Source organism: Engystomops pustulosus, chromosome 6, assembly GCF_040894005.1.
Source record: "Engystomops pustulosus chromosome 6, aEngPut4.maternal, whole genome shotgun sequence".
Taxonomy (NCBI): domain Eukaryota; kingdom Metazoa; phylum Chordata; class Amphibia; order Anura; family Leptodactylidae; genus Engystomops; species Engystomops pustulosus.
Window position 1 is genome coordinate 90,878,875 of NC_092416.1, and position 27,857 is coordinate 90,906,731.

The 27,857-nt window shown below is 41.2% G+C and overlaps 1 protein-coding gene across 7 annotated transcripts; it reads left to right on the top strand.

The window, feature by feature from the left end:
• The first annotated feature begins 3,339 nt into the window (after positions 1 to 3,339).
• Positions 3,340 to 24,336, top strand: NOSIP (nitric oxide synthase interacting protein). 7 transcript variants are annotated; one of them, XM_072110356.1, is made up of 9 exons: positions 3,340 to 3,480; positions 6,944 to 7,030; positions 8,457 to 8,562; positions 16,140 to 16,230; positions 17,711 to 17,852; positions 17,988 to 18,124; positions 18,712 to 18,899; positions 21,820 to 21,928; positions 23,905 to 24,336. In XM_072110356.1, the coding sequence occupies exons 2-9, from the start codon at positions 6,961 to 6,963 to the stop codon at positions 23,974 to 23,976; spliced, it is 915 nt and encodes a 304-aa protein (XP_071966457.1). In that variant the 5' UTR covers positions 3,340 to 3,480; positions 6,944 to 6,960; the 3' UTR covers positions 23,977 to 24,336. The 7 variants fall into 7 exon arrangements, with proteins under 7 accessions (XP_071966457.1, XP_071966459.1, XP_071966460.1 ...); XM_072110358.1 differs by having other exon boundaries at positions 17,991 to 18,124; XM_072110359.1 differs by having other exon boundaries at positions 17,994 to 18,124.
• Positions 24,337 to 27,857: the final 3,521 nt, after the last annotated feature.

Genomic DNA, 27,857 nt, shown 5'->3' on the forward strand with positions numbered 1-27,857 from the left:
ACCTCATGGGCAGAGAAAGGAAGCCCCTCTATATCCCAGATTTGTAGGGCAGCCACATGAAGTAGTAACTCTCTTTTCGTCAAGCATTACAGACTTGATGTTGCATCATCTAGGGACTCGGCCTTCGGTCGTAAGGTTCTCCAGGCAGTTATCCCTACCGGAGGGCCGTCATGATTAACGATATGAAAAGAAGGCCCTCCCATAGGGTTCATACTTACACTCACCGGCCACTTTATTAGGTACACCTGTACAACTGCTCGTTAACACTTAATTTCTAATCAGCCAATCACATGGCGGCAACTCAGTGCATTTAGGCATGTAGACATGGTCAAGACAATCTCCTGCAATTCAAACCGAGCTTCAGTATGGGGAAGAAAGGTGATTTGAGTGCCTTTGAACGTGGCATGGTTGTTGGTGCCAGAAGGGCAGGTCTGAGTATTTCAGAAACTGCTGATCTACTGGGTTTTTCACGCACAGATGCCAGCTTGGCAACATCGTAGTGGGTGCACACAGGCAGAGCACATACACGTGCCCACGCTGAGGAAAGAAGAATCCGGATCTGCGGGTGAAGAGTGCAATGTCTTATTTTGGTTGTATACCCCATGATCTGTAAAGCACTACAGAATATGAAGTCAAGTAAACGTTAATTATCAGTTGTGTGCACATAAGGATAGTTTCACATTGGCACTTGTTCCTCTTGTCCATTGCATTTCATCTCTGCGTTGGCAAACATAAAAACTGAAGGGTTTTGAAAGCACAAAACTTGCTTTTCCAGCCTAATCAGTGAAAATAAACTGCGGACCCATAGACTTCTATTGCCTTCCGTGTTACACATCACTGAAAAACAACGGATACGTTTAACCCCTTCATTTGACGTACTATTACTGCATGGCGGGAGGTGCGTTCCCGCAATATGCACTAATAGTACGTCAAACTTCTGGCCCGGCTCCTAAATGGAGCCGGGGCCAGAAGCTGCGGGTGTCGGCTATATATTATAGTCAACACCCTCATCTAACACCCGCGATCAGAGATTTCTCTGATCGCGGGTGTTAACCCCTAACACGGCGCTTACCGGGGGGTCCCGCTGCTCCGATCGCAACCCCGGGACTGCTAGTGCCCGGGGCTACGCGATCTTCTTCCGGGTGCCAGGTCCGTGCCTTCTGTATTACACTGTATTAGGTGAAGAATAGCTTGAACAAGCGATCAGTGGATCACTTGTTCAAGATAACCTGTAAAAGTAAAGAAAAGTTTAAAACACTAAATCAACACACTTTTTAATAAAAGTCCCCTAAACACAAATATTCCCTATACACATCTAATAAAGTAAAAATATTTGAAAATCACCAAAACCCCCCACATATTTGGAATCGCTGCGTCCCTAACAATCTGTACAATAAGTCAAAAACATTATTGGATCCGCCGTAAAAACAAAACCCAAAAAACTCGCCAAAAATATAAATTTTCATAAAATCCCTTCACAAAAATGTTCTAAAAAGTGATCAAATAGTTATGTGCCCCAAAATGGTACCAATTGAAAGGACAACTCAACACGTAAAAAATAAGCCCTAAACTAGCTCTGCCAACCAAAAAATATTAAGGTTATGTCTCCGAAAAGATGGCGATGCAGAAACAAATGAGATTTCCTCTATATTAGTTTTTCTCCAGTAAAATTGTAAAAATAAATGAAAAACTATATAAATGAGGTATCACCGTAATCGTAGTGATCTATAGAATGAAAATATTATAGTATTTTTAGTGTATGGTGTAGGACCCCCAAAATATACAAAAAAAAGAAACCCCCAAAATGACAATTTTCTTTTCCTCCATACATTAAAGAGTTAATAAAATCTCATCGAAAAGCTACAGACCCACTTAAATGAAGTATTTGTAAAGTGCATCTCATGTCGCAAAAAATAAGCCCTTATATGTCCAAATTGCCCAAAAAAATAAAGATTGTATAGCCAATAAAAAGTGACAATGCATAATCTGCTCTGAATGGCGCAGCTTCCCTTCGATGCCCTGGCTTGTGCCCATACAGCAGGTTACCACCACATATGGGGTATTATTATACACGGGAAAGATTGGGTATCAAATTTTGTGGAGCGTTTTGGAATTTTATCCACTGAGAATTTGTACATTTTATGAAAAACACATTCATTTAGCCCAAAAAAATGTAATTTCAAAATTGCATCCGATTTTGTTTTAACCCCTGTAAACCAATTAAAGGGTTAACAAACTTCATTAAAGTTGTTTTTCGTACATTGAAGGGTGTAGTTTCTATAATGGAGTAATTTATGGGGTTTTACTTTATTTAGGCCTCTCAAAGTGACTTGAAACCTGAGCAGGTCCCTCAATAGCAGGATTTAGCTTTTTTTAATGAAAATGTGAAAAATTGCACCTGACGTTCAAAGCCCCATAACATCCTACAAAAATGAGAGTATGTATAAAAAAAACCCATATATACATAAAGTAGACATTCGGTGAATGTTAGTTATTACATTTTTTGGTGTTATGAAAAAGTAGAAAATTTAGAATTTCGAAAATTGCTAATTTTTCCAAATTTTCAACAAATATCTGATTTTCTCATAAATAAATGCAAAACATACCACCAAATTTTTTTTAATTAACATGAAGTACAATGTGTCACGAGAAAACAATTTCAAAATCACTTGGATATGTTAAAGCGTTCCAAAGTTATAACCATTTATAGTGTCAGAGGGCAGATTTGAAAAAAATGGGACGTGTCAGGAAGGTGAAAAGTGGCTTCGGCATTAAGAAAAATTTTTTTACACAGACAATGGATCAGTGAAATTAAAAGCCATTGTGAAAATACACATAGAAATCAATGGCTCAGTGAGGCTTTAGTAAAAATCACTGAAGCAGATGGGAAAACAATGCCAATAAGAAAGAAACGTAAGAATGAAGGGTTCTAATAGCTCGGAGTCCTCCAGCACTACCCTCCACCCAGCGACCTGACGTGGCCCCTAAAGCTCACACTCCTGCCTATTGCTGCCGTTACTCCACCAGGTAATATAGTTCACAGTGTGACCGAGAAATAAAATCGCTGAACACCCGGTCACTCCCTGTAAACAAGGGTGAGCTGACAACTCCCATCATGTCCTGACTACTACAGGAGAAGCACTATTCATAACAGCCAGTATATCGTATAACAGGACACGGCAGTGTGTCCGTATACGTCACAACAGCCCTGACATTCTGCAGTCCCATATAGAAACACGGACAGGTGCGTATCCGCTTCACTCCGCTCTCTACCCCTCACATAACGAGTCCCATTCCCGCCCAAGAAACGTAATTGAAAGTGGAACAAATCCCGCCCCGCCTCTACTGTCCTCCTCCCACCCCGCCTCTACCCCCTCATCCTCCCCCCACCTCTAATGCGAGCTCCGGCTCATCTACGTCATAAACTTGCGACTCCCTGGATCCTGTGGCCAGCGACGTTTCCGAAGTAAACAAGCTTCAGTGAGTACTGGAGGGTTTACTGATAAGTAGCTTCTTATATATCTGAATGGCGTGCTTGAAGCGTTTTACATTATGCTTCAGCTGACCGTGGAGCGTGGTCTAATCCCTTTTTGTGGTCCTGCCAGTTGTGTGAGGGTTTCCCTTGATGCGTAGAGCCATGTAATAAGTGTTATAAATGTAACACCACCTTTACAGAACGTTTTTATTGATCACCAGGGTAAAGACACAGTCAGGAGTATCTTTCTTTTTATTCATTTTTCTTGCCTTTTCAAATGTTACAAATGAACAAATACTTTTTTCCCTCTGGTGCTGGAGACTCACTCTGGTTGTTAGTGAAGAAGAGAAATCGTCCCTTACCTAAAGGAAACCTACCACTTGCAGTAGCAGGTTTAAGAAGAAAACACCGAGCACCAGCTCAGGGTGAGCTGGTGCCGGAGCTTATTTTTGTTAGTGTTTTAAACCGCTGTATCGCGGTTTTTAAACTTTATAGCCGGCGCAGGGAGGTATGCGCCCGGCGCTTACCATGCGCGGCTACATAGGAAGTGAAGGAGAGCCGCGCGCATGGTAAGTGCCGGCTATAAAGTTTAAAAAGTGTTTTAAACTGTGATACAGCGGTTTAAAACACTAACAAAAATAAGCTCCAGCACCAGCTCACCCATTCCCTGGTATGTCGGCTCTAGCTGTAGCATGTCGGCTCTAGCTGTAGCATGTCGGCTCTAGCTGTAGCATGTCGGCTCTAGCTGTAGCATGTCGGCTCTAGCTGTAGCATGTCGGCTCCGATAGACATATGCACTGTCCACGTGACCTCACAGAATAATCTCTGTATATACACAGACCAGCAGTGATGCACTGCACTAGAGCGAGGTGAGTATACATTGTTTACTATGTTCATTGTTTTATAAAGAAAACCTGGACAACTCCTAACGTTTTTAGAATAGAATTTGTCCATACCCCACTGGAGACCTTTATGAAGAAACTGATAATTACGGACAATACTTTTAAAAACAAAACAAAAAACGGACCATTAGAAAATTCACCAGATCTGTTACAGTGGTTAATCCTGGAAGATGAATCTAGTAGATCTGTTTACTGTCTAATCTAACTTATATATATATATATATATATATCACCTAGAATAGGGCCACTGTTGTGTGACCAGTAAGTAAGAAATCATCTGTGATCTAGCAGTAAATATGTCACACGAAAGTCAGAGTCCCAAGCATACTCCTTTAAAGAAGATCTGCCATCAAAATCAAACATGATAAACCAGAGACACTTACTCATAGATCCAGACTCCTTAAAATGTGCTAATGAACCAGTAAGGCTATGGGTGTATTAGAGCCTCTCCGTGCTGCTGATTCACAGGCTGTTACACTGTACAAAGAGCACTTCCCCCTCACACTGTTTTGCTCACTGCTGCCGATATTACAGTGTGTGTGTGTGTGTGCACAGACACTCATAGCCCCACAGGCTAATAAGCATAATTTTTAGAAGGAAGGAGATAATGGATAACAAACATAAGAAGATTAGCACAGTGTCTGTGCCAGGATCTACGAGGTGCTTTAATTTTTGGTTGGCACCAAGCGATAAATAAGCGGGGTTTTGGGTTGAAGTTTGGGCACTCGGCCTCTAAAAGGTTCGCCATCACTGGCCTATTCGTTGTGCCAATACAAATCTGCTGTGAATAGCGCTGCTTTCATTTTATGCCGGGCCATGCGCCCATACAGTAGTTGGCACCAAATATGTACACTGTACATATATGTACAAATATGTAATTTTATTCATTCATTCAAACTGTCAGTTTTGGTTTAAATGAATGTATTTTCCAAAACAATGCAAAAGCTTCTAAATCGCAGGTCCATATTGTTTCAACCCATGTGAAACACTTATAGAAGTTGTTTTACATACGTTGAGGGGTTAAAGGGGTTATCCGGGTTTAAAAAATTTTTTATGTCCGGGCTGGGGAGGGCTATTTAAACATAATAAACATCTACTTACCTCCTCCGGTGCCGCCGATGTCCCGCACCGCGGCCCGTCTTTTCCGTGCGCCGGTTTCATTACACCGGCGCACAGGGAGCTTCCGGCCGGCCAGATGCTCCCATGCGCACCATCTCCCAGCGCTTACAACGCTGAGAGATAGGGACGCATGGGAGGAGCCGTCCACATCGCGGACCGGAAGCTCCCTGTGCGCGGCTTCCGTGCCCCTGTTTGTTTACAGGGGCACGGATCGAAGTGACCGCGGCGCGGGACATCGGCGGCGCCGGAGGGGGTAAGTCCATGTTTATTATGTTTAACTAGCCCTCCCCAACCCGGCCATAAAAAAAAATTTAAACCCGGATAACCCCTTTAAGTTTATGTAGTGGGGTAATTTATGAAGTTTTAATATTATTTTCTTTTCATGAAAATGAGAAAAATCGCACCTAAAGTTCTGCGCCTCATAACATCCTAGAAAAATGAGAGGACACATAAAATATCATCTCAACATAAAGCAGACATTCTGTAAATGTTAATTATCAAGCTTTTGGGTAGTTTTACTTCCTGTCTGGAAAGCAGAACATTTCAAACTATGAAAATGAAGAATTTTTAAGAACTTTTGCCAAACGAAACGCAAAACTTTTCACTTAAATTTTACAACTTACATTAAGCACAATCTCCAATTCACCAGGATATGTTAGTGTTCCGAAGTTATAACCAATTACCGTGAGACATGTGAGATTCGAAAAACCGCGTTGGTAATAAGGGGTTAAAAAAAATTATGTTTGTAAACTTTTATGCAACTCACTTGATGTGGGTCCAATGATAGCAATGGGGTCCGGTATATGCAGGGATCACTGCACTGCCCTGCCGCCCTAGTCCTGATTTGACAGGTCTCAGTGCTACAGCACGTGCTGCTATGTGGAAAATTGAGGGTGCGTTCACATGTTTAGTTTTTCAGCTGCAGTTTTTGGCGTCAAAACCATTCCTGCTTTGGGTATCAAAAACTACATCTGAAAAACTGAATGTGTGGTCGGACCCTGTGAGAGAGAGAGAGCGCTCTGTTACATCATTGGCCACTTCATGTCATGGGTGATGTCATTTAAGGTCCTGTTACATTTGAAACGTCTAACCCATGTATGTATCTCATCACACAAAATCACAGCCCCTCTGATGCCAGGTAATATAAGATAAAGTTGATTTATATGAGGGAAACCATTTTAAGCTAAAAGAAGGCTGTTAGTTTGTTAATAGGGCTCAATGGGAACCTATCACTAGCTGTATTTGTGAAAATGTCATCACGGGTTCAGGAGTCAGGAACTGCATCTTTTTACTAAAACAATTAATGAATAATGTTGCAGTAATAGTAGTAGCAGTAGCAGAGATTCCTTCTGACAAAAGTCACATGGCTGTATCCATAGCTATTCTGCACTTGTCTGTGTACCTAATTAATATTGCTTTGTTAACATTAAATTTTTTTCTTTTACAGAGTCTTATGCACAGAAAATGACAAGACATGGCAAAAACTGCACGGCTGGGGCTGTCTACACCTACTATGAGAAAAAGAAAGATACAGGTTAGAACTATCTGTGGGGATCTGTGAAAAAATAAAGTCAACTTAATTCTTCAATGCAGTTCGGTTTAGCCAAAGCAGAAACATTATCGGTAGCCTTTTATATCAGCAGCATTGTGGTTGACGGTTAAAAAAAAAAAATAGAGGGATGATCTGCTATGTTAATTTGGCACTAGTTCTCTTATTTCTATCCTTCTAAACTGGCCTCAAGGTAAAATTTTACAAATGGCAGCATTTCATATTTTCTTTGGTTGACAAGAGTATCTGTTTGTATTATTAAATCCTTAAATGCGTTGTCTGGGATTAAATCTTTTTCATATGGGCCCCAGAGGGCGTACAAATAATCGCACTATTTTCGACTGTGTGAGGCAGGAAAGGTAGAGCAGGTCCTTTTTCAGCCTGAGTTTGGGGTTTGCATAGTCAATTATAAATGTCATTGGTGCATCAGTGGAGCTCACGCACTGTTAGTGACTCACAAACAGTGCTGGGATATGAGGACAAGTGGGCGTGGCCGGACAGAAGCTTGTCTGAGTGCAGCTTCCATGCCCTGGTAAACAAACAGGGGTACGGCCCGGAAAGTTGGCGGTTCCGGACACCGGGAGGGACTGTGGAAGTTAGTATGTATTTATTTTTTTCAAGCAGCCCCCTGCCAGCCAGGTCTCTAACAACCCCTTTAAGGCTAACTACTACTTTCAGGTAAGGTATGAAATCACCTTTCTATAATTGCCTCTTTATGAGAAATGTCGCCCATTTTACCCATTTAAAAAAAAAAAAAAACTTTGCCAGAGTCTTGTAACAATGAGCAAAGAAGAGTCATATATTGGTCTGCCTTTTTTAGCGGCTGTAGGGGTTGTGTCACTTCAAACCCCTCTATCATTGGTTCTATAGCACCTAGAAACATGCCTGCAGCTCTCATTTCCAACTCTCTTTAACTGCCTGTAAAGAGAGTTGTCTTTCTATAGTTTGAAAGCTAATCTTATGTTTCAAATGACCACAAAAGCATGCTTCTAGGTGCTATAAAACCGCAGATGGGGGCGTCTCGGTTGACACTTTCCCTTCAGCCTCTAACTTCACTCATCTCAGGCATATATGACTTCTCTGCTCATGACTTATATAGATAAACGGGTGACATTTTACATAAAAGAGGAAATCCTAGGAAAAAAATATTTCATACCCTACCTGAGAAGGTGGGGCTAGTAGTTTAATGGTATTAAATCTGGCAACAGTGTCTCTTTAACAGTTCCCATAGTATTGACTTTTTGCACTTGTATCCATCTGGCTTACAATTTCTAATAACCAACACTGTATCTCTTTGTATTGTATCTGTGTGGTGACAACTACTTACATATTTGCACTTCTACTATAAAATGTATGTTCCATTATTCTGTACCATTATCTGTTTTGATAAATTGCCATTTTGTGTTTTCAGCTGCTTCTGGATATGGTACACAGACAGTTCGTCTTAGCAAAGATGCCGTAAAAGATTTTGATTGTTGTTGCTTGTCCCTACAGCCATGTAAAGACCCAGTTGTAACGTAAGTGTAGTAAACTTGTTATCAGGACAGACCAAACTTAAAATCTAAGCCGAATAATTAAGTTTAACCCCTTAGCGCTCCGCGCCGTAGCTGTACTGCGCAGCTTCCGACGATTAGCGCTCAGCGCAGTACAGCTACGGCGCGAGCGCATAGGATTTTAGAATTGTCACCACGTCTCGCGACGTGGTGACATCGGGACGAGAATTGGGTGACAGAGGCAGGAGGAGTTCCTGTCTCCGTCACCCGACCAATCAAATCGGTCCCGCCCGCCGATCGCCGTGATTGGCCAGTCAAACCTGACTGGCCAATTACAGCGATTTTGGGCTAAAAAACGTGGTTTTAGCCCCTTCCTCTTCCTCCAGCGGCACCATTTTGGTTTGGTATCGCTGGAGAGAGGAGAGAGCGTTACTGTGTGCACCAAAATACACTTTTACACTATAAATAGTGTTCTGATCCTTATCTGATCCCTATTGTTCCCTACAAATTCCCATCCCTATCTGTTTTTTCCTGTGTCCTGTGTGTTCCCTGTGTGATCGCCTTGTGTGATCCCACGTGTCTTCCGTTTTTCCCTGTCTGTCCCTTCTGAACCCAAACGCACTTTTCAGTGCGCTGTGTTAGCGTTGTTCTGCACTGGACGCACTTTTCAGTGCGCCGTGTGAATAGCGCTGCACAGAATCTTTAGCAGTCTTAGCGGTAGTTAGTTTGTCTTAGGGCAAGCTAGGTGCATTTGTAGCGCCTTTTTGCGCGGTGCACATAGGTTTTTTTTCGGTGCCTGGTAATATTTTTTTCCAGAGCGCCCGTACGTAGCTACTTTTTGTGTGTGCCATCTGTGCGGCTGGTCCGTGTGGTTTGGTGTGCATTATCTTTTTTTTTGTGTGCTATCTGTGCGGCTTGTCCGTGTAGTTTAGTGCGCATTATTTTTTTTGTGTGCTATCTGTGCGGCTTCTCCGTGTAGTTTAGTGCGCATTATTTTTTTTTGTGTGCTATCTGCGCGGCTTGTCCGTGTAGTTTAGTGCGCATTATTTTTTGTGTGCCATCTGTGCGGCTGGTCCGTGTGGTTTGGTGTGCATTATCTTTTTTTTTTTTTGTGTGCTATCTGTGCGGCTTGTCCGTGTAGTTTAGTGCGCATTATTTTTTGTGTGCTATCTGTGCGGCTTGTCCGTGTAGTTTAGTGCGCATTATTTTTGGTGTGTGCCATCTGTGCGGCTTGTCCGTGTAGTTTGGTGTGCATTATCTTTTTTTTTTTTTTGTGTGCTATCTGTGCGGCTTGTCCGTGTAGTTTAGTGCACATTATTTTTTGTGTGTGCCATCTGTGCGGCTTGTCCGTGTAGTTTGGTGTGCATTATATTTTTTTTTTTGTGTGCCTGCTAGACGGTTTATCCGTGTAGTTTGGTGCACATTATCTAATTTTTCTAGTTCTCTATTTTTTTTGTGTGAAATGTCTCAGAAGACGTACACCGTGTTGGAGGCATATAACATGCTTGCCTCTGACACCGAGTCAGCTAGTGGGGATGATGGTCCCTTTTACCTATCATCATCCTCCTGCTCATCTTCCAGTGACCTGGAAGGACCCCCAAGAAGGCGCCGTAGGGTTCCTGGGACTTCTGCAGGAGAAGTGCCTGGGACTTCTGCAGGAGAAGTGCCTGGGACTTCTGCAGGAGAAGTGCCTGGGACTTCTGCAGGAGAAGTGCCTGGGACTTCTGCAGGAGAAGTTTCTGGGACTTCTGCAGGAGAAGCGTCTGGGGCTTCCACTGACCCCACATGGGTAGCCCCAGATAATTATACCCCTCAGGTCCCTGACTTTTTGGGCCATCCTGGAATTAACTTTGACACGACAGGGCTCAGAGCTGTGGACTTTTTTAAGTTTTTTTTTTGATGAGGAGCTGTTGAATTTAATTGTAGTCCAGACCAATCTCTATGCTGCACAACATATTACCCAAAACCCCACGTCCTTTTATGCACAACCCTACAGGTGGACCCCTGTCACTGCAGCAGAGATGCACAAGTATTGGGGCATAATACTCCTTATGGGGATAGTAAAGAAGCCTTCAATCAGGGACTACTGGAGCACAGACATTCTGTACCACACCCCCATGTTCCGCATGGCAATGAGCAGGATGCGCTTTGAAGCCATCCATAAGTTTTTGCACTACACTGACAACACACAGTGCCCACCCAGAGGTGACCCCAGTTATGATCGGTTATTTAAGGTCAGGCCCATATTAGATCATTTTAGTGCCAAGTTTGCCCAGGCATATACCCCCGCAAAACATGTAAGCATAGACGAGTCCCTAGTACAATTCAAAGGGAGACTTCACTTCCGCCAGTACCTGCCCAATAAGAGGGCAAGGTATGGTGTGAAGATGTATAAGCTGTGCGAAAGTTCATCAGGGTACACATACAAGTTCAGGATATATGAAGGGAAGGACTCCACTATAGTGCCCCCAGAATGCCCCCCCTTCCTGGGTGTTACAGGGAAGATAGTGTGGGATTTAGTGCACCCACTGCTGGACCAGGGCTACCACCTCTACCTGGACAATTTCTACACCAGCACCACCCTGTTCAAGTACCTCACTTCCAGAAATACTGCGGCATGCGGCACTGTACGCAGAAATCAGAGAGGTCTCCCTAAGTCGCTGCTTGGGCAAAAACTTAAAAGGCACGAAAGCAGGGCACTATGCAGCGACTCTGTACTGTGTGTTAAGTACAAGGACAAGAGAGAAGTCCTTGTATTAACCACAATACATGAGCACACCACCACCCCTGTACCAGTACGAGGTGCCAGTACAGAAACCCCCAAGCCAGACTGTATTTTAGATTATAACAAATACATGGGAGGGGTGGACTTGTCTGACCAGGTGCTTCAGCCGTACAATGCCATGCGGAAGTCGAGGGTGTGGTACAAGAAGCTGGCCGTGCACATGATGCAGATGGCATTGTATAATGCTTATGTGCTGCATCGATATGCCGGCCAGAGGGGAACTTTCCTGGAATTTCAAGAGGTGGTAATAAAGTACTTTCTTTTTGGAGACCAGGAAGGGGGGAGTGCTAGCACATCTGGAAGTGAGGCCCCAACACGTATTGTACCAGGGCAGCACTTTCCAGGAGTAGTTCCCCAAACAGCCAGCAAGGGAAGGACACAGAAGAGGTGCAGGGTGTGCTCCAAAAATGGCATTCGGAAGGACACCATTCATCACTGTGAGACATGCCCAGAAAAACCAGGGTTATGTATGAAAGATTGCTTCCGAATTTATCATACATCCCTGGATTTTTAGAGTACTCTGTTTCTACCCTGACGCACAGCTTATACATCATGCCACATGCCGCACCTTCCCTTCTAAGCCCTGCCATGTGCCCAGCCTGTAGATTACTGCCCCGTATGCTTTACCCGGGAAAACATGCATCATGATTTTTAGGGTGTTTGTCTCCCATGGCAGCAGCTGGGCACAAAATGACATAATAGATATTTTTTACTATGCACTATCCATTATGCACTTTTTCAGGGGTCCACCTGTGGGGTTAAAATGCTAACTATACCCCTAGATTAATTCATGGAAGGGTGTAGTTTCCAAAATAGGGTCAGTTCTTAGGGATTTCTACTGTACTGGCCCCTATTGGCATCTACAAATCTTTCATGATGCCAAAAAGAAAAAAAAAATGTACAATGTCTGTGCTCCAACAAGTTATTCCCTTTTGAGCCCTACCGTGTCTCCATCCTACAGATTATTGCCTCCTATGGGGTATTGCCCTAACCGGGGTAACCCGCAGAATGATTTTTGATGTGTTTTTCCCCAGTGGCATGAGTTGGGCAAAATACTTTTGTCACTTCAATGGCATATTTGATAAATTGCAATACAATTGTTTCTCTGCACTACTCACTTTGTATTAAATTTTAGCCAGCACCTTAGGGGTTAAAATGCTCATACAAGCCTACATACATTCTTTGAGGGGTGCCCTTTCCAAAATGGGTTCACTACTTGGGGGTTTCTATTGTACTGGTACCTCGGGGGTACCCCCCATTACCAATCTAGTGAAAACGAAGCTTGAAAACCAAAATTGTGCTTCTTTCTTCCTGACCCCTGCCGTGTGCCCAGCCTGTAAATTATTGGCACATGTGTGGTATTGCTGTATTTGGGACAACCCGCAGAATGATTTTTGGGGTGTTTGTCTAAAGTGGCATGGGTTGGGCACAGTACACGAGGCACTAAAATGACATTTTTGAGATAAAAACACAATTTTTACTCTGCACCCTTTACTTTGCATTCAATTTTGGCCAGCGTGTTGGGGGTTAAAATGCTCATACAAGCCTACATACATTCTTTGAGGGGTGCCCTTTCCAAAATGGGTTCACTACTTGGGGGTTTCTATTGTACTGGTACCTCAGGGGTACCCCCCATTACCAATCTAGTGAAAACGAAGCTTGAAAACCAAAATTGTGCTTCTTTCTTCCTGACCCCTGCCGTGTGCCCAGCCTGTAAATTATTGGCACATGTGTGGTATTTCCGTACTCGGGACAACCCGCAGAATGATTTTTGGGGTGTTTGTCTAAAGTGGCATGGGTTGGGCACAGTACACGAGGCACTAAAATGACATTTTTGAGATAAAAACACAATTTTTACTCTGCACCCTTTACTTTGCATTCAATTTTGGCCAGCGTGTTGGGGGTTAAAATGCTCATACAAGCCTACATACATTCTTTGAGGGGTGCCCTTTCCAAAATGGGTTCACTACTTGGGGGTTTCTATTGTACTGGTACCTCAGGGGTACCCCCCATTACCAATCTAGTGAAAACAAAGCTTGAAAACCTAAATTGTGCTTCTTTCTTCCTGACCCCTGCCGTGTGCCCAGCCTGTAAATTATTGGCACATGTGTGGTATTGCTGTATTTGGGACAACCCGCAGAATGATTTTTGGGGTGTTTGTCTAAAGTGGCATGGGTTGGGCACAGTATATGAGGCACTAAAATGACATTTTTGAGATAAAAACGCAATTTTTACTCTGCACCATTTACTCTGCATTCAATTTTGACCAGCGTGTCGGGGGTTAAAATGCTCACCACAACCACCGATAAATTCTTTGAGGGGTCTAGTTTCCGTAATGGTATCATTTATTGGGGGTTTCTATTGCACTGGCACCTCACAGGCCCTGCCAACATGACATGGCACTCCAAATCCAAACGTGTGAAAACGGAGCTGGAAAATCAAAATTTCACTCCTTCCGTTCTCATCCCTTCTGTGTGCCCAGCCTGTAAATTATTGGCACATGTGTGGTATTGCCGTACTCGGGACAACCCGCAGAATGATTTTTGGGGTGTTTGTCTGAAGTGGCATGGGTTGGGCACAGTATATGAGGCACTAAAATGACATTTTTGAGATAAAAACGCAATTTTTACTCTGCACCATTTACTTTGCATTAAATTTTGACCAGTGTGTCGGGGGTTAAAATGCTCACCACAACCACCGATAAATTCTTTGAGGGGTCTAGTTTCCGTAATGGTATCATTTATTGGGGGTTTCTATTGCACTGGCACCTCACGGGCCCTGCCAACATGACATGGCACTCCAAATCCAAACGTGTGAAAACGGAGCTGGAAAATCAAAATTTCACTCCTTCCGTTCTCATCCCTTCTGTGTGCCCAGCCTGTAAATTATTGGCACATGTGTGGTATTGCCGTACTCGGGACAACCCGCAGAATGATTTTTGGGGTGTTTGTCTGAAGTGGCATGGGTTGGGCACAGTATATGAGGCACTAAAATGACATTTTTGAGATAAAAACGCAATTTTTACTCTGCACCATTTACTTTGCATTAAATTTTGACCAGTGTGTCGGGGGTTAAAATGCTCACCACAACCACCGATAAATTCTTTGAGGGGTCTAGTTTCCGAAATGGTGACATTTTGGGGGGTTTTCTATTGTACTTTTACTTCAGGGGCTCTTCAATTACACTGTGGCACCACAAAATATTTGCAGCCAAATTGGCTTTCCAAATTCCCAGTATCGCTAACTCTGTTCTGGACATCGCTGTGCGGGGAAACAGCAGCTGACATCCACATGTCTGGTATCGCCGTACTCGGAAGAAGCAGGGCAAGAAATTAGGAATATATATTTACCTCAAATTCCTTCTGAATGTATCCATTTTAGGGCTAAATTGGAAAGATTGAAATCCAAAATTGAAATTTCAAAATTTCCACTCCATTTTCATATGCTTCCGGAAAAATAATTAAAGGGTTAACAGACTTCTTAAATGCTGATTTGAATAGGTTGAGATGTTAGGTTCATAAAATGGTGTTACTTGTGGGGGTATATAGTACATAAGCCTTTATAGAGCACTTCCAAACTGAATTGATCACCAAAAAGTTCGCATTTTTCAAATTTCAAGAAAATCTGAGAAGTTGCTACTAAAACTTCAAACCTTCTCACATCCATAAAAAAAATGGAAACTTAAAACAAATAATGGATATAAAAAGAAGACCAATGGCAAAAGGTTTCTATCAAAAAAAATTTGTGGTATCACTTTTTGTCTAAAAAGTATAACATTTGAAACTTTGAAAATAGTCATTTTTTTCAAATTTTTCCTAAATTTTTGAATTTTTACCCCCCAAAAAAGGAACGGATCACCGAAATGACACTACTAACATAAACTACAATGTCTCACGAGAAAACAATCTCAAAATCACAGAGATATCTTAAAGCGTTGAAAAGTTATTACCACAGGAAGAGACACTGGTCAAATTTCAAAAAAAAGTTGCGAGCCTTAACCTGCAAACAGGCTGCGTCCTTAAGGGGTTAAAGGAGTTTTCTACTGCATAACAGAATTATGAATGATTATGTGGGACCTACCTTTTTAAAGGGGGTTTTCCATCTTCACTATGACACATCCCCAGAATGTCATAAATTGATGAGAGATGCGGATCCTTCCTCTGGGTTCTGCACTTGTCTCAGGTCCACAGACCCCCTTCTTGCAACCAGGCCGAACAGAGAGTAAGTGTAAAAATCATGCTATTTGCAAAGCTCCTAAATAGTTGAATGGAGAGTAGTCACACATATATCCTGTATCTATCATCTTTTTATGACATATCCTGTAGTGTAGATGATAACACCCCTTTAAGATTATATTTTAGCTGTATATTCTGCTTTGCATGCTTGGAACACAAGACAGAGCATCTTCTGATGGCCTGCTGTCCTGTCTGTTGAACACATGGGTTGATAATGGAGCTAGCAGGAAAGTGGTAATAATAATAATTCCTTTATTTATATAGTGCACACAGATTACGCAGCTCTGCACAGAGCTTGCCAAATCGGTCCCTGTCCCCAATGGGGCTCACAATCTAATCAACCTACCATTATGTTTTGGAGTGTGCAAGGAAACCAGAGGACCTGGAGGAAACCCACGCAAACACGGAGAGAACATACAAACTCTTTGCACATGTGGTAGATTTCATGTGGATGTTCTCATAGATCATGGCGGTCTTCATTGTTATTCCCCTTTTAACGATAAATAAGTAAAGCCCTACAGATTATGATATAAATATTTAATATTCTTATTGTTAATAAATAAGTTACAAACATTCTTCCAGGTCAGATGGATACATTTATGAGAAAGAAGCAATTTTGGAGTATATCTTACACCAGAAAAGGGAAATAGCTCGACAGATGAAGGTAATACTTGTATGTATTATTTATTTTAGTCTCTGTTCTAAGAATAAAAAATATCAGCTAGGATTGGATTTTGTTATAAATAATCTAGGGCAGTAGATATCATTATTCCTTTTTCAACAGGTGAAATTCTATTTGTGTTTTACAAAAATTTTGCTGACAGGACATCTACCATGAGTTTTACTAATGGTAGATGTGTCCAACTAAAAAGTTCATCAGGACTTCATTTATTATAATTGTATGCGCCTTGATTGCGGAGTTCTAAAAATTATGCTAATTATTCTGGGATTGTGTTGTCTTTTAACTTATTCAATCCCCCCTGTTCCGATACAAGTCCTGATGACTGTCACCTTTGCTATGCACTGTGGATGGGCAGGACGGGGATGTAGTGTATACACAGTGAATGTTTGCTGCATAATGCTGGCACCAATCGCGGCTGTTAACCGCTCAAATGCGGATGGGGACATTAGAGCTGATCATTGTAGCTTGGGAGTTAAAGTACAGTAAATTACCAACATCCAGAGGTCAGTTTGTAACTAGTGGTCGTCTGTAAGTCGGATGTTCTTAAGTAGGGGACCGCCTGTACTTTATGTATATTTGGGATCTCCATGATCGTACAGACTCAAAGAATAAAGGGGTGATGTCATTTGGAAATGTGGAAGCTGTAAAAACGGACCCAAAAGAATATGGTGCAAATGTGTTTTTTTTTTTTTTTTTTCTTTGGTCAATTTCACCACATAGGAACAGACGCTTAGCGGTACGTGTGACTGCGACCTCAGATCAGAAAATCCCCTCCTCCCTTGCTTCAGTGAAGCCGGGATAGTAACCCCGGCTGTACATACGGCCCTTGTGATGTGAAGCTCGGGTGTACTATGCCGGCTTCATTTGCCACAATGCTCAGGCATCGAGTGCCCATGTAAAAAAAAACTTTTACAGAGTGATTTGGGACAATAAACCACACTAAAGGTCCTGTGATGGCTTTAAGATAAACAGATGGACGGCACGTCCGGGAATATGCGGTGCTCCGGGTACGGACCAAGCCAAATAAATATAAATGAAGAGATCCCGGCACTCGCAGATTCTGATGCTTAAATTTTAATGTTGAGGAAAGACATGCATCAATGCAGGAACATCAAAATCTTCATTTATATTTATTTGGCTGTGATGGCTTTAGTGTTCTAAATCACCCAGACAGGTTCCCATCACATGAGAGGAAAAGTTTTTCTATGAAACGTGTGTAACCTAATCATAAATGTTGCCCATTCCCATTGCTATTGTATTATTTGTTGGCTAATGGTTCCAAAGAACTGGTGTTCACTTTGCCTTCATCTTGGTTGCAAGGTAACAATCCTCTGACACAGTATAAGTGAATGTTTAAGACCTAAAAATTTGAATAAAGTTATCCTATCAGTTATACAGGCAAGTACTGGATTGTAGCAAGAGGAACATTAAGCAACATTTTTCTTTTATAATTTATTATCCTTTATCTCAGACTTATGAAAAGCAAAAGAACGAGAAAAAAAATGAAATGGAGGAATTAAATAAAGCTGCCAAGGAATCCAAAATGAAAGTATTCCTTGAAAAAGAAATGTCAATCATCAGTAAACCACTTAATCCTTTTACAAGGAAAGCAGGTACCTTCCATACCGCACATCTGTCATGTAAAGATCCCCACTATCTTTTAACTGTGTGTAAAGAAGGTTAAAGTTAGACTTTTGTAAAGAGAGAACTTTTAACCCCAAAATTTATCATTTTGTTGTTGTTTTTATGAGGAGAAAACAATGGGGCAGCAGCTGAGGCCAGCACTAGTAGTCAGCAGAATGGTGAGGATAAAAACAAGCAACTTCCCAGCTTTTGGATCCCATCACTGACCCCAGAAGCAAAATCTACACTTGTGAAGAAACCCGTGAGTCTTGTTCTTCATTTTTTTAAAAAATTTCCCAGCGATCGGTTGTTCGCTCTTATTCCATGGGTTTGCGATTAAATGTGTATGATGGATAAACCCCTTTTACTATTTCTTCACAAAAGATAGTCTGTGTTGCAAATCCACAGCAGTTGTGCCACACCTGAACATGACTTATCTGTTTACTACACTTTTACATACTTACACCTTACACAAAAAGTCCTAGGCACTTGGGATTTGTTCTTCTGCTCAATTGTTTTCTACTGCCAGTTAGGTCTGTAGCAGAAGAGCTACAGAGAATTCTTACACTAAGGGAGAGGGTCCTTTAATTTGTAGCTTTAATCTTGTGCATTGCATTATGCAGCTCCCTCTCTCCATGTGACTATAGGGATGTACATTTGAGCCGTGGTTTGCTTTATACACATGCACCCGCACATTCTAAGCACAAATATTGTTTGTTTTCCCCTCTTGCATTTGATTTATTTATTTATTTACATAATTTTGTGACTCTATATTTCTTGAAGTATTTCGTGGTCTCAACTTACAGGCACGGGAGTTATCACTGATATATGTTCTGCTGTTTGATACAGGATAAGACTGTGTACTGCCCCATGAGTGGGAAGCCTCTGAAAATGAAAGACTTGGTCTCTGTGAAGTTCACTCCCGTAGATGACAAGGTGGATCGCGTGGGCCTCATAAACCGCCAAGACAGATACGTCTGTGCTGTGACTCGAGATATGCTTGGCAACTCTGTTCCATGTGCTGTTCTGCGGCCCTCGTGAGTTTTTTTTAGAACAGACCATAGATCATTGCAAACTTTTTTTTTTTTTTGAGGTGTCATAAGTTTATGTAAAATGGCTCCAGATGATGAGAACCATGATAAAATTTACTGGAACTGTATAATGAGAAGTGTGTTATATTGATTATTATTAAATTGTTGAAGGAGATGTGTTCTAAATACTAATGAACCTCTAAATGTTTCATTTTTAATATTAATAAGCTTGAGCATTCCTTAGATTGTGAACAGATGTCCTTGTGTATTGTATGTGCAGCATGTATCTACTAGTAATCCCAACATGCTTTAAAGAGAACCCGTTGGGCAAATTAACCCAACTAAATATAATTAACTAAATATATTTTCATAAACTCTCATTATAAAGCATTTCCCCTATCCCTTCATTGTCCATCTACATGCCTGTAAACTTAAGCAATCAGGTCCTAAAGCTGTATGCAAATGACCTGAGAGGAGTGCAATGGATCATTATCATATTCAGCCGTCCAGCTTATTCATGAGTGGGAGGTAAAGCCACACTCCCAGTGCTTGACTGACAGGCTGTACAATGGTGTGACACTCCCGGGGCTGGCTCCTCTCTATGCTTCCTGGTGCCACGCTCCCTGCAATCTGTGTGTGTATGAGATACTCCTATACACATGACTGACGGCCTATATAATGATGTGACGTTCCTGGTGCTGGCGCCCCCTGCAACCTGTGTGTGAATAGAAGAGATACATCTGCTCCAAAATGCAGCGATGTGTATAGCAGAACACGTCAGGTACTTGTGTAGCTGATGTCTGGGTCTCTCACATGTCAGCAGGTAAAGCACTAGCAATAAAAAAAATTGTGTTGCAGTGTCCGGAAAAAGGGAGGCAAATACTGGAGGAGCTACTAACTTGGCACACTCCCAAATTAGCCAAAAAACACACATAAAAAAGCACTAGCAATGCTTTACTATACATTACACATAGACATGAGCAGGGGGAGGAGTAACAGGGGTGACATGGGTGACATCACTTTCTTGCTCCATGTGCCCATGTATTAAAGTAAAGATAATTTTAGTATGATTAACGTTTGAATTGACTAGATAAAGGTTGGGATTGATTCCTTGTGAGCTGATCCTACAGGTAGTGGTGACGGGACTAGTGACAGAGACATAATGACAGCTGCCCTTTTAATAATGTCTGTAGTCTAGACATCCAGCTTTTTTTTTTTTTTTCTAGAACAAATGTGACTATAGTCTTTGGCCATATGTGCTGTATATTTATACTGACACCTGGTGGTTCAAAATAGTAGTGAATCAATTATATAGAACCAATGTATGCCATAGCCATTTATGTGCAGAAGAAATTGAGGTGTTTATAAGTCTGTTTCTATCCAAACACAAGGACCAGTGGTTCTTCCACATAAACAGGAACAGCATTAACTGGATGACTTGTACACAGCAGCTGGGGGATGGTGCAGCAATTGATAAATTCTGCCTTTCAGGGACAACACAGTGATTATTTATTCTATGTTCCTGCTGGACAGGGCAAGGCTGGAGCAGTGCATAATTAGGGTGAGGAGAAGAGCCAAGGCAGCCACAGGAGTGACAGAGCCTCATTATCATAATTTTATAATTGTTTTTAAGCAAAACCACTAAGTTCAGGGATTAAACGAGATATCTTTCTGCATCAGTGTAGCTACAGCATTCTCGAGGTATATTTGGTTCATAATGCATGAAAGCAAAGGGTCAGAAAATCAAAGAAAGCCAAAATCCAGAAAATCACATTGTCTGTCTAATTTGGTCACCTACAAGCAAGCAAGATTCCTGGCTATCACAAACCTTTAACTTTATTTAAGAGGCTCCTCTGTCCTTCACTCATTGCCTATAGTAATGACTCCTATCCTTTATATCAGAATAAAGACAGCTGTCCACAACCTCAACTGCAAACTCCACTACGGTGAAGACCACAGAGCTGTCTAAGGGTGCGCCCACATGTTCGGTTTCTCAGGTGCAGGTGTGGATCTGTCGTTATGAAGTGCTGCTCCTCCTCTATTTTCACTATTAAAATTGCATCTAAAACTGAACATGTGGACGCACCCTAAGGATACCAGAAACAAAATTGTAGACCTACACCAGGCTGGGATGACGGAATCTGCATTAGTGGGAGCAATGTTTTAAAATGGAAGACCTACAAGACCACTGATAATAGCCCTTGATCAGACATGCCAATCAAGATCTCACCCCTTTGGGTCCAAATGATCACAAGAATGAGAAAAATCCCAAAACCACATGGGGGAACTAGTGAATGACCTGCAGAAAGCTGGGACCAGCGTAACAAAGGCTATCATGAGTAACACACTACACAGCCAGGGCCTCAGATCCTGCAGTGCCAGACGTGTCCTGCTGCTTAAGCCAGTACACATCCAGTCCCATCTGAAGTTTGCTAGAGAGAATTTGGATGTTCCAGAAGAGTATTAGGAGAATGTCATATGGTCAGATGAAATCGAAGTAGAACTGTTGGTAGAAACACAACTCGTTGTGTTTGGAGAAGAGTGAATGCTGAGTTGCATCATACCTTCTGTGAAGCATGGGGGTGGCAACATCACAATGAGGGGCTGTTTCTCTGCAAAGGGTCAAGAACGACTGATCCGTGCTGATCCGTACTTGCACAATTTGGTGGCTGACTTAATACTCCCAGCCCCCCCCCCCTCCGCTGTAGTACCTATACTTATTTAAATGTAGTCTTTTTTTTAATACTTTTTTAGACCCCCCTCATAGTATTTGTTCTTGTCTCCTATTTTGGAACACTAAAGCCAACCTTTGGAATGTATGCTATGTTGATATGTATTGTGAAGTTACTGGAAACTGATGTTATGTTTAATTTTTATTACTTTCCATTTTTTAATTAATTCACCTTTAATGTTATGTTTTATGCAGAGGAGCAGTAGTTACCATGGAGTGTGTTGAAAAACTCATTAAAAAAGATATGACTGATCCAATCAGTGGGGATAAGCTGACTGAGAAGGACATCATTGTTTTGCAGAGGGTATGCCTATGTATATTTTACATACAATAGTTGTAGGTGTGTTTTAATTGGAGCCCCCAACCTATGTGAATAATTTTTGAACCATAAAATTCCCAAGCCAAGATATATGGCTCAGGAAGGGGTGGGTGTTATCATAATTAAAAACCTGCTTCAGTGCTCCTGTTTAGCTGCTACACCTCCCTTTTTATTGTCATCCTCTGTATACAGCAGTTGCAGGCTGAAGCGGATGCGGGCTATGTCGTCGTGATGTTAGTGCTGACCTATGTAAATTTAGAGCGGTTAACAGGTGGCAGCAGCTGAATGAGCACTGGAGATGTGCTGTTTATTATTTTTATACTTTCCAGAACCATATATCTTCAGTTTTCTAATCCTAGACAACAACCTTTAGAGGGAACCTGTTATCAGGATTTCACATATTTGCCTAATGACACGTTCCCATAGCCTACTTTTATTACTAACCTTTTAAAGGTGCATTCAGTACTAGGGGTCCCTGTGTCCTCATGTTCTCAAAGCTCTCCGTATCAGAGGGGGGTGAGTATACCCCGTTTTTTATTTTAATAATACCTGGAGTTAAATTAATAAAAAAAAATAAAAATTCTGGACAGCCTCTTTAGCCCAAGGTGTGGGATATTGGCACTGGAGATCTGTGTAATTATATCTGTGTGTAAGTAGCAGCAGGTGTAGGATTGTATCTGGTGCACTCCTGTGCATGGGTTTTATTTATTTATTGTTCCTTCAACACAACATAGCCCCTCCATTCTGCTCTGAGTTAGAACTGTAGCTGGCTTCTGCTTACATAATGCAGCAGAGGAAAGAAGCTGGCCAGCAGTTTTAATGCAGAGACCATAGAACAGTGTGATGAGACTCCCACCATGCTCCAAGTTCAAATCTGAAAAACTGTATACATTTTTCATAGTCCCACTGCAACCATCAACACACAATGCTATGATATTTCAGATCTGTGTAACCACACTGTCTCCAGCAAACCTGTTAGGAAACCTATAAGCATACCTGTTAGGAAGTACAAAGCTTTTAGTTGGATTCCTTTCTAATATCTTGGAGGGTTAAACTCAATAAGAAGAGGATAATTTTTTATTAAAAAAATAAAATGGAGGCAAATTAGATTTTAACTTTTAAATTCTAGAATTTGGGATAATTTCTAAAATTGAGACTATCCTCCATACAATTATTAAGCTTCTTCAACTTAATTTGAACTCTATTACCTTATATACTCGAGTATAAGCCTAGTGTTTTAGCACAAAAAATGTGCTGAAAACCCAAAACTCGGCTTATACTCGAGTCAAAAAAATAAATCAAAACTCACCTTTCTGGCGGCCCCCGTAGATCTTCTGTGCGATCCATTCGCTGCAATGGTATTGTTGTGCTGCACAACAGGAAGGGGGGGTTGGGCGGCTATATACACTGGGGCAAGCCTGTCAGGCTATATACACTGGGGCAGAGGCTGGCAGGCTATATACTGGGGAGGCTGTGACCAATGCATTTCCCACCCCCGGCTTATACTCGAGTCAATAGGTTTTCCCAGTTTTATGTGGTAAAATTAGGGGCCTCGGCTTATGCTCGGGTCGGCTTATACTCGTGTATATACGGTAAATATTTGACTCAAAAACATCTAAAATTCTAATGTTATTTCACATTAGCCTTTGCATTATGTACAAGAACTTCCTACTCATTGCATTCACTTTTTTCCTCATTGTTTTGTGCTAATTTAATAGATTAAAAAATTAAAATAATAAATTAAAAAATAAATCAAAATTTGGATTTGTTTTTATACGTGTTGGTGCCACTGCAAATATTTCATGTGTGTTGGGGATGTAGTGAGATTCTGAATACTTTCTGTACGTGTAAGATTAGCTAGCAGTCATATTAAGTAACTACTTTACCTGTTAGAAGAGATCTATAGCCCTCTAATATAATAACCATGCCTGATTGCATGTATGCTCCTATTTGTAAAACAGGGAGGAACAGGATTCTCTGGGTCTGGAGTCCAGCTACAAGCTAAAGAAGCTCGGCCAGTCATGCAGGCGTGAAGATTATACTGAATCCATCTGCTTGTCTACAGCCAAAAGCCTCTTGTATTCTCTGTCTATTTGATCATATCTCTCCAATCGCCAGTTGAAAATTCTAAGATTGCGTATGTTCTAGACTGTTGGTGACCCCATGGAAGGTATATTTTACATAATCTTGCATCTATCAGAATTTCCAGGTTGTAAATGTTCTGAAAGGTGAATGCTAATATTCTTTTGGAAAGTGTAAATTGTATTCTATCATTTTGGCTATAACGCATTTACTTCTTAAAGTTTGTGTAATTTTGGTTTATTGTGGGAGTGTGTGAAACGATGTTGTGTGTTTTTAAAAAAATAAAATGAATACATTTGTTTCGCTACCAATGAACAGAAATATTGGATCACATTCAAGTGTCTAAAATAATTAATTTAGATGACAATCAATCACAACACAGCTTTTTATTTTACTGAAGAAAGAAAGCTAGATTCTTATTGGCTTTTACAGGTAACTAAAACAATTGTTAGAAATTTAAGCCTGTTTGTATGCTGTAAACCCTTCACATGTTCTGCAGGAGACCAGGTAAACTATAAAAAAAAAAAAAAAAAAAAAAAAAAAAAAATATATATATATATATATATATATATACACACACACACTGTGTACACTGGAGATCAAAATTAGAGAACCACATCTGATCACTTAATTACAATTTTTCTGAAAATATAAATCTCCATTGATCAACATTTGATGGATTTTTTTGTAAGGGTTACACTACACCGCTAGAATAGTGCTTCACACAATTACCAAACATAAAAACTTTTTGTTTAGCAACAAAATAAGATGATCAACAATGATTGTATCACAGGAAAATATTACAATTGCATTATAATTACAACAGTCACCAATCAGTACAGGCCTTTGCTTTGAATGACTTCAGCTCTAGTCTCTCACATGGCTCTGGTGTGATTTTGGTCCACTCTTTTCCACAGTTCTGTGACAGTTGTGGGTTTTAACTTTGTCATTTAGGATTTTCCAGAGTTTTTCTCTTTAGAAAAGGACTGCATCAAAATTGCTGGCTGATGAATGCAAGGATAAAAGCACATGTTGTTGAAGAAGGTTCTGATACTTGCATTTGCATGCCATGTAGATGTATGTATGTGAACATTTCCTCCACCACCTTTCACTGAGCTCTTTACGCTTTGGATTCAGTCTTTCCCCAGTTTGTTGATGAACATAATGTATTCTGACCACATGCTGCCAGCAAAGGTGAGTCTTTTAATTTCTTTCTGCTAGTGCGTTTTTGGTCACGGCAGAGTGGGCTTTCAATCCAAATACTCCTAAACATCGAGACACTGTATAATGAGACTGATCCTTGCCCTGTTCAGTGCTGAACTGGCGGGCAATTACATGAAGAAAGAATTACCCATGGAGATTCTCTTCATTATCCTGTCCTCTGTTCCATTTGTCTTTCGAGGGTAATCCGCCTCAGGGGCGTAACTAGGAGAGGCTGGGCCCCATAGCAGATTTCTACATGGGGGGGCCCCCCTTCCCCTTAAAAAAAAAAAATATCCATATTTAGGCTGCATTCACATAAATGTGCGGCTAAAGCCCGGCAGGTACACGTCTGGCACGCTGGAGAGGTGATTGCGTCTCACACCTCCCCTCTCCATAGAGAATAGAACCGCATGGTCGTTCTTACGGCCATAGATAGAGCCTTCTCTATCTCTTTTGCGGCCATGGATCGAAACAGTTAGTACTCGTTGTGCTCACCATACCGAGCTGAGACGTTATTGACGCTTATGAGGGAAGTATATCCGGCAGCAAATTTGCAGCCAGATATACGTCCCCCATACGTTCTTATGAATGTACCCTTATACAGACATTTTTATACAATTACACACATTTAAACACTGATATATACATAACTGTATATACTTATATAAACGCACAAAGTTCTACACTCGTATACTCACGCCCATATACATACAAGTATACACTTATACACACACACATTTACAGCATATACATACCATATACACAGCATATACAAAAACCCACATACATCATAGATGTGCATATATTTAAATGTGCCCATAGATATGCTTTATATAAACATGTGCGTGTATAGATACAGTAGATGCATATATATACACCGTATTTTCCTTTGGTATATACTAACAGCACACAAAAGTAGAGAGTAGCGGGTGCAAGCTCAGTAGGACCAGGCCCCAGTTCCTTCAATATATAATTGCGAAAATAGGAAGCACTCCAAGACGTCCAGTATTAGGTGAAAAAAATGTTCTTCTTTATTCCATGTTTAAAGAGTACAACAAAGTACAGGGACGTTTCGGCTCGCTAGGAGCCTTTTTCAAGGCGAGCCCTGGCCGCAAAAGAGACAGAGCGTGCTCTATCTATGGCCGTAAGAAAGACCATGTGGCTCTATTCTCTATGCAGAGGGGAGGTGTGAGAAGCGATCATGTTTATGTGAATGCAGCCTAAATATGGATTTTTTTTTTTTTTTTTTTTAAGGGGAAGGGGGGCCCATGTAGAAATCTGCTATGGGGCTCAGCCTCTTCTAGTTACGCTCCTGAGGTGGATTCCTCTCGAAAGATAAATGGAACAGGGGACAGGATAATGCAGAGAATCTCCATGGGTAATTCTTTCTTCATGTACAGGAGCCATTGGCTGCTGCTGCTGTGGCAGTTAAAGCTGAGCCGTGATTGGTTGCTATTCTACCACAGGTCATTAATATGAGCTCTGAGCTTTGGTTACTAAAGGCAATGAGTAGAAGACACGTGTGTGAGGTAACATGGATAGAAATACAGACACGGGGAGATTTATCGGAAATGTCTGAGGTAAAACGGTTTCAGTTGCCCATGGAAACAAATCAGCTGTAATTTTATAAACAGCTGTGCAAATAGGCACAGGCAACTAGAGAAATTCGTTTTTCAGACACTTCTGCTAAATCTCCCCATAGACAAAGTGACAGTCACTTAAAGAGACTGTCAAAGATGGAGAAGGTCAGAGACATTCATTGAAAGAGACAGTCAGTCTCAGTTGGAGACAGTCAGAGACACACAGAGTCAGAGAGATATACATATAAAATATTTTTTGTTAACCCATTCTGTTTTGTTATAGCTAAGACCAGTTATTTCCTATCCTGGGCAATGCCAGGAGCTACAACTAGTATTCTACGGGGCACATGTATCAGTTTTTTGGCTGCCACTTTTTCAAATTTCCTGAAGTTGGCCTACTTAATCATTGCAATGTATCTAAAGATTTTCCCATTTGTGATACATGTGATGAGTTTTTAGTCTCATTATTGCATCTTTTTAGTCCCAAATAGTAGCTGTGAAAGTAAGTCTGGGTGCAGCATGCTCTGTTTTGGGACTTAAGGTGCAAGAATGGAACCATTCCAGAGCCCAAAAGTTGCACAAGTTGAACAAACATCTGGGCTACAAAGATAAATGTGGCTAATGCATTAAATCCTGGAGGCAGCTAACTTTTGTACACTGCTTGATTCTGCACCTAAAAAGTCTCAAGCTTTGGAAAGTCTCACAAATTTGCACACAAAAAAAGCAATAGGAGTGATACATGTCCCCCTATAAATCACAGACTCAGAACGATCAACTGCTCTTGCTATGGCTGATAAGGTCACCCCTTTGGCCTTCATCTGGATGACCTGCTGGTTGATGGTTTCAATCACTTTAGTACAGCACATCATTTTGTACCAGGTGCTAGATTAATTCCAATAACTTGCAGATATCTGAAAGTGTTCTCTAATTTTGTTCTGTGTATTTTACAATTCTCTCATTCACAGATTTATTCTGTGCTTTAGAATATGCAATTTATGAAATAAGTTAAAATGTTATTTTACTCATGTCAATGAACTTGACATTTGGGT